A 12,465-nucleotide genomic window follows, 5' to 3' on the forward strand; every position below is an offset into this window, starting at 1 on the left:
ACTTCCATTTTTGATATGCAAACAAATGAGTTAACAGGGTCTAATGGCACTTTTTAAAAGGCTTTTTAGATAAATATGCTACAATATTTTTAGCATTCTTAGTTGGCCAGTGTTTTACGTGGACTGCCCTGTTTTGTTAACTCTCTCGAATTTTTTAAAACAAACTCAAAATCCTACAATTTTTAAGCTAGTGATTTAAATGATAACACCAATGACAAAGATTTATATCAACAAATGCAATATATTTATATGTGGAGCACATCAATCCTTGCGACTTCCAACATCCCCACTTAGGGCAGTATCAGAGGATTATTTCTGTTAGCTGCACGGAAAGAGGTCCATTTCCTGTGAATTTGCTCAGGCTAAGATATGGCTCCTAAGACACCAAACTAGGTCTTAAACTTCAGAGGATTTAAGTCCTTGGAATGACAGATTCTCTTTTCAGAGCCTCAAAATTTCTTATTCATAAAATTAAGTGTGAAAGGAGCCTCTAAAATCATGAGGCCTATATAAAATCCTTCATTTTTATATAGGCAGACCTACCACATATTTAGAAAAGTTACATGAAAACTATGAAGAGTTTGATTTTTTTCAAACCATTTCAGACTAAAGAAATAAAGAATAACAAATTTCTCAACCATAGCTCCAGTTATGTATCAAAATCTTATATACCGTTACTAGGAAAAAATCCTTCTGGAACTATAAGGAATTAATTTTACCAATATAATTTTTTATTATGTTCAGTTAGCCAACGTATTATAGTACATCATTCATTTTTGATGTTGTGTTCAACAATCCATTAGTTGGTATAACACCCAGTGCTCATCACAACATGTGCCCTATTTAATCATTTTATTCCAGGACACAGGCTCAATTTTCATATTTTGACACCACTATTCTAGGCATAAACATTCAACCTGGGTAGGTAGCTAAGACAGTGGACATGTAAAAAACAAAACCAAACAAAACAAAACCTAAATAGTTCTGGAATTCTCTACTTCACTGTTCTTCAAAATCCAACCAATGCCAGGCTTCCTTTCCTGAATATTCCTAAAGTACCTCAAACAATAGAGACCTCCAGCTACTCTAAGTAAAATTCTTCATAGTACCCATTTTCCAATTCATGGAAAGAGACATACATATTTATTCAACCAATATTCAAGCTAAGGTCCCTGCTCAGCACGGGGGCAAGGATAGGAGCAGGCAGTTGGTCAGTGATGAACAAAACATTCCTGGAGTTCAAGGTCTCATTAAGACTCTTCCCAGACTGAATCACTTGCCTGGATGACTCCACCATCACTCAGTCGCCGGAGCTCCCAGAACATTTGGTGCCTCTCATTTTTTTCATTACCCTTCGTTACATCTAATAGCCCCCCAATCCAGGAAACAACGTTTTTCGAATTTTACTTGAAACAGAACCGGGGGGATGATGGCCATACACAGAGGTTTCTCTTTTACTTTTAGCACTTAAACTGGTTTCCTGAATTCAGTTCTCTTTCAGCAATTGGAAGACTTTTGCGTTCTTTCAAACGTGTACTATCTGATTACGGAAAAAACTCAATAGCCTTTAAATCCTTGATTCCAAGACTTATTGGCATACAAATGAACATTATTTATTTTTTTTAAAGATTTTATTTATTTATTTGACAGAGAGAGAGATCGCAAGTAGGCAGAGAGGCAGGCAGAGAGAGAGGGGGAAGCAGGCTCCCCGCGGAGCAGAGAGCCCGATGCGGGGCTCGATCCCAGGACCCTGAGATCATGACCTGAGCCGAAGGCAGAGGCTTTAACCCACTGAGCCACCCAGGCACCCCACAAATGAACATTTTTAAAGCTGAGATGCCTTTGCACCTAGGTGTGCATTTATTATGGGGTTTGCTTTCCTGAAAAGCTGTTTTCAAATCAATGGCATGTCTTATAATCAATGTTGCCTTAGAAACTAAGAAATTCAACAAGAGGACTCAGATTGACTTAATGAAAAAAAAAAAGTTGGCAAGAAGACTGGACTCCTAGCCTTGGCTTACTGCCATTTAGTTACTAGTCACCGAGCCCTGTGGCATCTGCTGAGTCCCTCCATGCCTCTGGACGTTTTCTTCTCCATTCATAAAATACAAGTTTACACTTCTGCTTCTCAAACTCTGTGGTAAGAGAGGAGCTTAAGTTTTTCCAGTCAGTTGCAGACATGCATTTATGAAATACAACACTGTAGATTACACAAGGATTCTGCCCATGACTGATCACCTTCATTTATTTGATATTCCTTAGTAATACAATTAGCTTGTATTTCCCAATTACATAGTCGCTGAGCACCAGAAACAAAAATTCAGGGAATGAGTCAGGCAGAATGAAGGTGTTTGTCATTCATGGCAGATTCAAGAGAGCAGCAGCATGGTGAATCCATCTGTGGGTCACTGAAAATGGGCCAACAATCCAGAAGACACCTTCCAGGCAAAATAATAAAAAGATACATGTTCTCTTTTCCTAATATTCATTTTTTAAAAGTACAAAACATGAGAACTCATCAGTTACTTTGAAAAAAGTGTTTAAGCAACTATAATATTACCCTTAGGGTTGGCAAAACAAGCCAATGTTCCATGTGATTTTTCAAAGAGAAGACAGAGCCACAGCAGCTCTTACTAGAACATACTTCCTCTACACCACTTAGTCCATGATAGGAAGTCAGTAGTTAATGGCTCTCAGCCCTAAGGCCACTGTGGTTTATAGAAGCATGGCTTCTTGAGTAGTACATCAAAGTATAAGGGTGCAAACAAATGCGAACTCTTGTTTTTAGAAGGACGTTTAAAAAAAAAAAAAAAAAGATTTATTTGAGAGAGAGAGGGCATGAGGGGTGAGAAGCTCAGAGGGAGAAGCAGACTCCCCATGGAGCTGGGAGCCCAATGCGGGACTCCATCCCAGGACTCCGGGACCATGACATGAGCCAAAGGCAGTCATCGAACCAAGTGAGCCACCAGGCGCCCTAGAAGGACTCTTAAGTGAGGTAAACATACGTATGTGCTTGCTCTTTGCCCACCCACCTGGCAGGTGGGGACAAATGCTAAATAACCATACAAATTACCTAGCTCAGACTCTGAGCACCCTTCATCAAGTTGATGAGAGCCATTTATTCCACTTCAAGAAAGAAATCATCCCCTAGGCCAGTCAGTCTCAGGGGCTTCCTGGATATTTGATGAAAAATCAGTGTATCTGCCTTAGAGCCTGGAGGTATAGACAGTCAGAGGCTGGCCAGCCCTGGGTGCCAGACCAATGCTCTAAGAGAGGTTCTCACACCTGAGCGTCCATCAGGACCGTCTGGAGGGCTTAGTAACAGATTGCTGGCCCCACCCCTGAACTTGATCCAGAGGGCCATGATCAAGACTGAGAGTTTGCATTTCTAACAAGGTTTCAGGAGGTGCTGATGCTCCTGGGAGCAGACTTTGAGAACCACTGGTAGAAGATATTCGATGACAGAATTAGAAAGGTATCAGAGGTCACCTGAAATAAACCTTTCATTGTCCTAGTAAGGACCTAGGGTTGAGAGAAGAATGTCTTGTTCATGGTTATATATCTAATACTCAGAGCTTTCTCCACCAAAAAAAAAAAAAAAAAAGCAACTCAGGTGTCTCAAGTCTTAACAGGCTGCTTATTTCATGGTTTTAAGTTATGGCCGTATATCAGGACCTGCTCGAAGAGGCACAAGCAGAGCCTCCATGCTGCTGACCCTCCTACCCATGTGTCCTTCCGAGAACATGTTAGTCTATCAGTGACCTCAAAATGATAGGCAAGCGGCCTTAGACCACACAGGGTGTTGGTAATCCAATGGGACCTACTCGCCTAGATTCTAAACCCAGAGAACAAGTCCCTACCATTACGCCATGCTGCCTATCCCCCAGCTCCCCGGCAGCTGAGCACAAACAGATGGCCTGAGGTTTTGCAAAGTGACACATAATATAGGAGATGGTCACAGATGACTTACAGCCACTGCTGTGGACCTAAGTGTCCAGGGCAGCCTCAAGTGCTGTGGGGGTGGAGTCCCTGGCTGTATGCTGGGCAGTGTGGACAGACATCCGTGTCAAAACTCTGTGGGATCATGCCCTTTTGGCTGAGACTGCTCTTCAATTTCCAATGGTTCTGTGAACTTCCTCCTTCTCCTCCAAAAAACTAGTCCTCTGCTTAAATGGTTTGCAACGGAGAACCCTGGCTGACATGACAACCCATTAATTTACCCAGTAGCAGAGAACCAATGGATCCTAATCAAAATTAGGGCTCCCACAAAGACCCCCACAGTGCCCTCCACCTTTAGAGCTCTTGCGTTTCTGTTGGTACATTTTGGTGTTTGCAGCAAGGGCTGCTTGACCTCCAGGGAGCCCCACCCCAGGCCATCTGTGCTCAGATGACAGAGAAGGTCTTGATTTACACCCCCTGGCCAGAACTGATGGATCCATGGACCCTGGGATCATGACCTGAGACAAAGGCAGACACTTAATGACTGAGCCACCCAGGTACCCCACAAGAAAATGTATTAAATTCAGGTATCACTGGAAAAGAAAAAGGGTTTTATAAACCACAAGGCATCTTTGGTGAGAAAACAAAACAAAACAAAACCTTTTAGCTTTAAGGGGTTTTTTCCCCATTGTTTTTGTCTAACTCTACTGTCTGATTTTCCCTTCATCTGTTCACAGCGTTACAACCTCAAGATGGTTATCTTCGAACGCCATGCCTTAAAGAATGTGGTTCCTTTAGGTACATTGATACTGGTGAGGGATTTGAATCGGGTACCTGCTCTCTTTGTTTCAAGTGCCCTAAACATCTTAAAAGGTGCTGTTTGTCACTAAAAGTCACCAAGGCCCTGTAGAGAAATGGCTGATTCCCCAACTGGGAAGGGCGGTCTGCTGGAGCCTGAGGCTCATCCTTATGCCAGACAGTAAGAAAGCGTTCAAAAAAATGATGGGCCACGTTGTTATGATACAAACAGCAGCCTGAAGGGGATCTCATTACACAAACTGAGTACGATGCAAGTGCCGCAACGATTAAGTACAGGGATGAAGAAAAAACTAATGAGGGATTCATTAACATGTACTGATAATAAATAGGCCAGAAAAGACATAAGCCACAAACTTAAAAAAAAAAAAAATTTTCACACAGTCCCCCATTCTGAAGCACATTATGGTACAAAAAAAAATGAAGCATTTTTACATTAACATCTATTTTGTAGTAACCACAATATTCACATAAAGGGCTAAGACAAAACATAAAAACTCAAAGAAATCTTGCCTCCAAATACCCCTTCTAGCAACCCAGAGCCTCAGAACACCACCTACTGTCCTCAAAAGCTTCTCTTGGTAGATGGGGAGAAGTTGGTGTGTGTCCTACATGAGCCCACATATGGACGGCCATCAATACCCAAACTCCCCATTTCTTAAGGGTCTACTAGAACGATTCCTCCTCCAGAGGACTCCCCTTCATGCACTGCCCGTACGAAGTTTTATTCTGTATTAAGCACTTATGACCATCCTCCTCCTAAGTTACTTGTGAACACACACCTCCGATTCAGTACTTAACTTACAAATGATCCCGGGCACTGAGCAGTGCTTGGCACTTGGGAAAATGTTGGATTGAACCCAGTGAAGAGTAAAGGAGCATGAGCATACTTAACCATTTCACTCCTTTTCCTCTTGACAGAGCTAGAAAATTCCGTCACTTTCTATGGAGAAAACCACCCTCCCTACGCAATTTCCTCTAATAGACTTCCAGCCTAGGAGCATGATGATTAGTTTCCAAGGGAGATTCTGTTACAACCAATGCAATAATTTTTTTTAAAGATTTTATTTATTTATTTGACAGAGATCACAAATAGGCAGAGAGTCAGGCAGAGAGAGAGGAGGAAGCCAGGGTCCCTGCTGAGCAGAGAGCCCGATGTGGGGCTCGATCCCAGGACGCTGGGATCATGACCCAAGCCGAAGGCAGAGGCTTTAACCCACTGAGCCACCCAGGCGCCCCTGCAATAATATTTTTAAGGAACTCAGATTTTCACCTATTTTGGTGTAAATAGGGAGACTGAAATCAGCTTATGGCTCAGAAAATATAAGAAACTGAAAGTAAAACATTAATGTTGGTGCATTACCAGGACATTTTAGACAAACTGCTATGCAACCCGTAACTGATCAACTAAAATAGAAAGTAATACCTCATTGGTGGTTCAAAATGCTCAAAAATGGAGTGAAGATAGCTGACACTTATCACTACCAGACAAACCTAAGAGAAACTACTCTGTGGTTAAAAAAAAAAAAAAAAAAAAAAAAGTACAGCTAGGGTTTCAGGGTTTGAACCCAGTCTAGCCTCAGAGCTTACATTTTTAACCCCTATGCCAGTGTAAGTTAAATACCAATTCCCCATTATACATTCCTTCCAGACAGTTCCAACATGAGAGTCTGCATCCAAAATTAAGCCATCAGTTTCTGGAAACGCTCAACTCTATTAACAACACTTCACTAAACCTCATTTAATATTAAAAATAAAAGGTTCCATTCCCCCCCCCCTCCGCCACCACCGTTTAATTGCTTTTATCCAGACACTTTCTTCCTGCACTGAATAGTACTCATCAGGGCTCTTTGCAGAACTACTCTCATCCTACTCTTATCTGAGGAACTGATAAGGTATTTCTTTCTACCAAATTCAATCATCTTCTTTATCCCCCCTCTCCCCACCAGCTGAAAGCATCACGTTGACATCTCGCAATTGCTAGCCCAAACCAGATAGCAGCTTTTATCTTTCCCTGCGGACACTGACCTATGCTTTTAAGTGTAAGCAGGATACTGCTCTACTGAATGCACTTTGGAAACTCAACATCATTTTGTTGCAAAAGCACGCTTCCTTGTGAAAGAGCTGATGGCTTTCCAGGTCATTCCACCTTCCACACAGGACCCTCAACTCCCATTCACAAAGTGCCATTTTCACCGGAGGCATCTGAGCAGTGGATTATCTAATTCTGCCATTATAGACTCAGGTGAATTCTGCACCCACACTGCATCACTGGGGACAAAACAGCATACACCACATCCCGATCCTTTATCTTTGAAGTCACTGCCTCCTCCTTCATCTTCGGGAGAAATGGCAGTGTGCCCCGCTCCCTGAAAAGAGGGAAGGAAACCCAAGTTTTTAAGTCCTTCTTTGGGGTTCCTGACAGCTCTAAGTGACTGGGTAACTGTTTCTATTGGTTTTTAAGTAACTAACACTGAGCCAGTATGCTACTCAATGAAAACGGGGATCTTGGGAGAGGAGATAGTGCCTGGAGGGTGCAGGAAGGGGGTTGGGGTAAAGGCCCGGGGGAGGCCAAGAAGATATTCTAGTCACCAGTATTAAACATGACCTCCAGGGCAAACATTTCTCCCCTACTTAGAGTGTAAATGCAAGCATTTTACTCCCCCGGCCCACTCTCCCCCCACCAAAAAACAGGCCAGTTCACCAGTGTCAGCCAGCGTTTGTAAGCTCCTGGGGTGTTCCTGACACTGTACTTCATACACTGGCACAAATTAACAGCTTCACAACTTCCCTTGAAAAGAACAATTATGCCACCAAAGCTAGGCCTGCCCCTATCATTCGTGGGGCCTGGGGCAAGACTACAAATGAAGGCTCCAACACTTTAAGGTCCTCAAGCCAGCCAACTGTCACAGAATCCTTCCCCTTGACAAATGCAGCTTTCTATCCACCCAGAAGGCCAGGTACAATTTAGAGTTCACAGGCCCCTGGGAGTTCTGGGCCAGACACAGGTTGTTTCAACATCCCTGCTAGATGGACACAGTCTCTTCCCTCCCCCACCCAGGCTCCAGCTCTCCCCAGGAAGGCCTCAGGGGCACACCTGTAGACCTTCAGCCTGTTATTTGGAAGCTCTTCCAACACCCCAGCACAGCTGCCCTTCGGCCATTCCTCAGGGAGGAGGTCTGCCTCCTCCCCACTGGCAGAGGCCATGGAAGCAGGCTTGGGGCCTTTGGGAAGGGAATCCCATGGGAATCTGGGTGCAACATGTATTCTGGGTGGGCAGCCCACTCCACCTGCAGACACCTGCCCCAGTGGGGAGGGAAGGTCAGACACCCTCACATACACCTTCTAAACCTGGGAGGTGGGGGAGGGGGGGGTGGATAAAAAAAAAAGGGCTCCTTGGCTCAGGCCTGAAGCCAATATGGACTAAAAGCTTTCTCCATTTTATCCTAACTAGATCAACTTTTCTTAACTTGAAGCATTCTGGAAGGGTGAGTCCTTATATTCAACATTAATAAACTTGTAAGAGGATTCCTGCCTGGAACTGATCAAAGAGTTGAAACACTTCTAGCTATCTGCAAAGATCTAACAGCTAATATCCTGGCGAGAACGAAAAGGTAAATATTCCTCAAACAGCAAACGGATTCAACAGGGTTCCAGAAAGTCAGAAAAGGTGGGATCCTTGCCCTAGGCCATAAGTTGGGGAAACCTTAACATTCTCTATCTCTTTTGGAAACTTAAGAGCCAGATAAGTAAGTAGTCAAGGCAGCTGGGGCAGCCAAGTCCAAAGGCTAGGCAGTAGCATACGCGGAGTGGAGCAGAGTGAGGAGGGGAGGTTTGGGCCTGCTGGCCAAAGGGGGTCACCAAAGGGGTCACAGTGGGGTGAGCAGCTAGGGCTTGGACCTCAGCCCCACAAATGACCTAGTATCTGCTTTGTTTTTTCCCCAAAGCAAGTTAACCAATTTTCCAGACCTCCATTTTCGATTCTCCAAAATGGAGAGGTTACTACGTTTGCTTGTTACAGCCCAGCGATGCGGTCCCGACTAAGCACAGTCCACACTTGGTGAGCGCTCACTCAACCACACTTCTTAAAACAGCGATCAGAGCTAGAGCTGCACCCAAAGATTTTCATCAGGCAGCTCCCCACCACCTACCCCAACATCCAAGACAGGGCTCCGCAGAAGCGGGGGACAGAAGGATGGGGTTAAGGTTTTAGGGAGCGTCTCAGCCTGGTTTTGGGTAGGGAAGGGGTGCCCGCCTTCGAAAGTCGACCAACTGCAGGGTGCAAAGGACACGTGCGTAAGGCCCCCAAGTTGCCGGCCTCGGAGCCCCCACACACCCCCCCACCCCAGGGAAAGGAAGAAGCCGCGCTACACCCCGCGGGCTCCAGGCCTGGAAGGGGTCTGAGCGAGAGAAGCGGCCGGGAAGGCGGAAAACGCCTGGCGAGCGGGATTCGGGGAGTCACAGTCACTCACCCAGCAGCAGCAGCTTGAACTCGCGGCGCGCGTCCTTCTTGTCCCGGCGAAGCTGCCGCTCGATCTCCGCGCTGATGCGCTGCGACTCCTTCTCCTCCGCCGACAAGCAGCAGCAGCCGGCCATGGTGCGCGCTGCACCCGACGGCGCGACGCGGTCCCCGGGCGCCCGGATTCTCCGCGGGCCGCTCGCCCGGCCGATCTGCGACAGGCACCCGCGTTCGGGGGAAAAAAAAAACAGCCCAAAAAAACAAAACAAACAAACAAACAAAAACCCAACAGACAAGGCCGCCTTGACTTTTAGAGTAAGAAGCCTGGCCTCCTGAGGCTCAGTCCGGTCCTCGAAGATGGACTCGGAGGCGGGGGCGAATTCGGCGCGCTAGGACAGCCGAGCGCCCTGCAGATCCGGGCTCACCAGCCCCACAGCCGGTCCTGGGGAGGAGGAGGGCCAGCCGAGAGGATGGGAGCGCTGCCGGCGCCCGGAAGATGCACACGCCCCTTAGCACGGGAGCCGGACACCCAGTCCCGGGGCGCAGACCACGTGTAAAAAGTTGGGGTGTCGGTGCCGGGGGCGGGAGGTGGTGGCGTGGAGAGAGGAATCTCCCGGTCCTGGAGGTGTCCCGGGCGGGCGACGGGCTCGGCGTGGGTTGGAGACAGAGGGCCTAGCTAGTCCCTGCCTGGAAAGTTCCGAAAGTGACCGCGGATTAAGACTGAGCGTAAGGGTTCCAGCTGGCGCTAGTGGCTTTAAGTGGCAGAAGGAGGCGGAGCGTCTCAGACCTGCAGCCCTGGCGTCTGCCCCGGTTGGCCTTCGGGGCGCGCCAGCCTGAGGGTGCCTGGGTGCGAAAGGGACCAGCCAGGAGCTGGGGCGCTGAGTTCCTGGGGGCAGCCCCCACACGTGCCTCCCTGGCCGCGAAGTCCTTGCACCCGGAGGGCCGCGTGTCGAGGTGGCGCGCTCTGGCCCGGGGGCCCCGCTTCCTGCCCAGATACGGGTTCGGACAGGTGAGTGAGTTTTGCCAACTTCACCCTCAACTCCTCCCAGCTGCGAGGAGAGTGGAACGGAGTCCAGCGTCCGCCCCGGGCGCCTCGCACCGGGGGCGAGGTGGACCTCTCCACCCCCGCCGAAGTGGAGGCTTGCACACCGGCGACACGACCACACACCCCTGGTTTCCTAGACGGGCTCCTTCCGCTTCCCGGCCGCCTCGGCCCAGCCCAGCCCCGGTTCGACCTGAGCCCTTGGCCCGCTGGGCAGCCTGCCTGCAAGGTGCGGCTGAACTTGACTGCTGGCAGCTGCCACGGGGTTCAATTAAATAGGAGAACGCCAGAGCGGAGAGTAAATACCCTCCCGGCCCCTTCCTCGGACACCTGGTGAGGAGGGCTGGGCTTGGGGCAAATGGAAAATGGCTGGCTACTTTGCATTTTATGAGGGGAAAGACTCCGGCTCTGTAGAGAGGGCTGACACGCTCGTGGCCCAGCCCTGAAGCCTGACAGTCGCCGCCTTTGCAAAGGTGCGCCCGCACCTCCACGTCGACCCCGCTCCTGGAACGTCGGGACCCTGTCTGAGCCGTTTTTAAGTTTAAAAACTTAAAACTTAAAAAGCAGCTCTTCGTACTCAAATGCTACCGTGGAATGCATATGACAACTTCTGATTTTGGTCTCCCGTGGAAATAGGTTTTGAATCAGGGCACGGAGAGGTCGACGGGAAAAGCAGAATGAGGAAGGGGGAGGGAGGGGATCCCGTCGTCCACAGCAATGAATGTTTTTTCCTTCTCCTTCTCAAGTTACTGGATGCCCGTAAACACTTGATGGCGTTAGGCAATTAGCTAATGCCTCCTCTGTTAAGAGAAGGCGTTAAGTGCCTTTCATAGGAGTGACATATACTCCATCAGTTCAAACTGAGCAGCGTATTGAGTGGAAAGGGTGGTATTTGTCATTGTATAAGAAACTTGGCATTGTGATGCTATCTGGCTTCAAGCTTTTATGATTTATTTTACGGTTTAGAGAATGGGAACGAATCGGGCATTAAAAATGAATGTGCTTACATTCTTCAACGCGCTCTTCCTCCCTGCAGACATAAACTGACACTAACAGTGACCCCTACAGGAAACCTGGACATTTCTCAACTGATCCGTGGCCATTTAATCACACTCTTCCCCCTTAGCTTTTACAGATAAATTTACAATTTGAGAATAAGACCTCTTAAGCCAAGAGCATCATCATTATTGATATTTTTAAATGATTACAATCATTTGTGTTTTAAATGATTAAAATGATGACGTGATTTAAGTGATGTTAAAGGGCTAATTTGAAGTCCAAGTTAGCTGGAATGACTGACCTGTTGGGCCCAATGTTGCTAAGATTCCAAAAAAGATATGAGACCTGTCGCTTCTGGCAAATCTGAAAAATGTTCCTGAGCTGGTCAGCTTAGCAGTCTGTGTCAGAAGTCTTAAATGCGTCCACCTGCTTTGACCAGTTAGTAATTCTTTCCTTGAGAAATAATCAGAGGGAAATCATGATTTATGTACAAAAGGTTACTTCCAAGAACAATACCCCAAAACAACCTGAATGCCCAACAACAGGGCATGATATATACATACATAAGAGATGATATATACATATAATGAGATATAACAATCATTAAATATTTGAATATGTAACATGAATACCAAGTAAAGATTTGGAGGGAAACCTCATAATATATTGAGTGACAAAGTCAAGATACAAAAATATAAACAGTATGATATAAATTTGATTATGGAAATAGGCATACACACTTTTAAGAGACAAAAACAGCATCTGCCAACACGGTAAGTCACTCCAAGTCATGGCTTTTTGGTTGATTAATAATTCTCTGGTGTAAAATTGTTTGGGGGTAGCTCATATAAAGTTATCAAGCTCCCCCCCTCCTTCAACTGCAAAATGAGAGGGATGTATCAGAATAAGCTCAACGGGATCTCCCAACTCTGACATTCAATTATTTCTTTGGTGATTTTCACACTTAGAAGATAGTATGAAAAATAATAATAACTAAAATTTGTTATTGAGCAATAGTAACTAGTAAGAACTATAAAATGAGAATATCACAAGACAATTATTTTTATGCCTATTTTTTATTAGTGTCTCTATTTTCTTGATCTTTAGGATCTGGAGGCCGGATGAGAATAAGTTACTGAATCATTTGCGACATCTTTCCAGGAAGGGGTAATTTGGGAAAGAGGCTTTAGTAAAAGAGGATATTTGTTTT

At 46.3% G+C, this 12,465-nt stretch overlaps 1 protein-coding gene across 1 annotated transcript in view; it reads right to left on the bottom strand.

Annotated features, from left to right (window-relative positions):
- The window catches only part of GNA14 (G protein subunit alpha 14), a 195,727-nt gene extending 185,318 nt beyond the window's left edge, over window positions 1-10,409 (bottom strand). Inside the window, exon 1 of the mRNA XM_080820526.1 lies at window positions 9,228-10,409. Within this exon, the coding sequence (XP_080676652.1) occupies window positions 9,228-9,351 (124 nt within the window). The 5' untranslated portion in view covers window positions 9,352-10,409. The remainder of the gene's footprint in view (window positions 1-9,227) is intronic.
- Between the last annotated feature and the right edge of the window lie 2,056 nt (window positions 10,410-12,465).

Source organism: Martes martes (assembly GCF_963455335.1).
Source record: "Martes martes genome assembly, chromosome: 12".
Lineage (NCBI taxonomy): Eukaryota > Metazoa > Chordata > Mammalia > Carnivora > Mustelidae > Martes > Martes martes.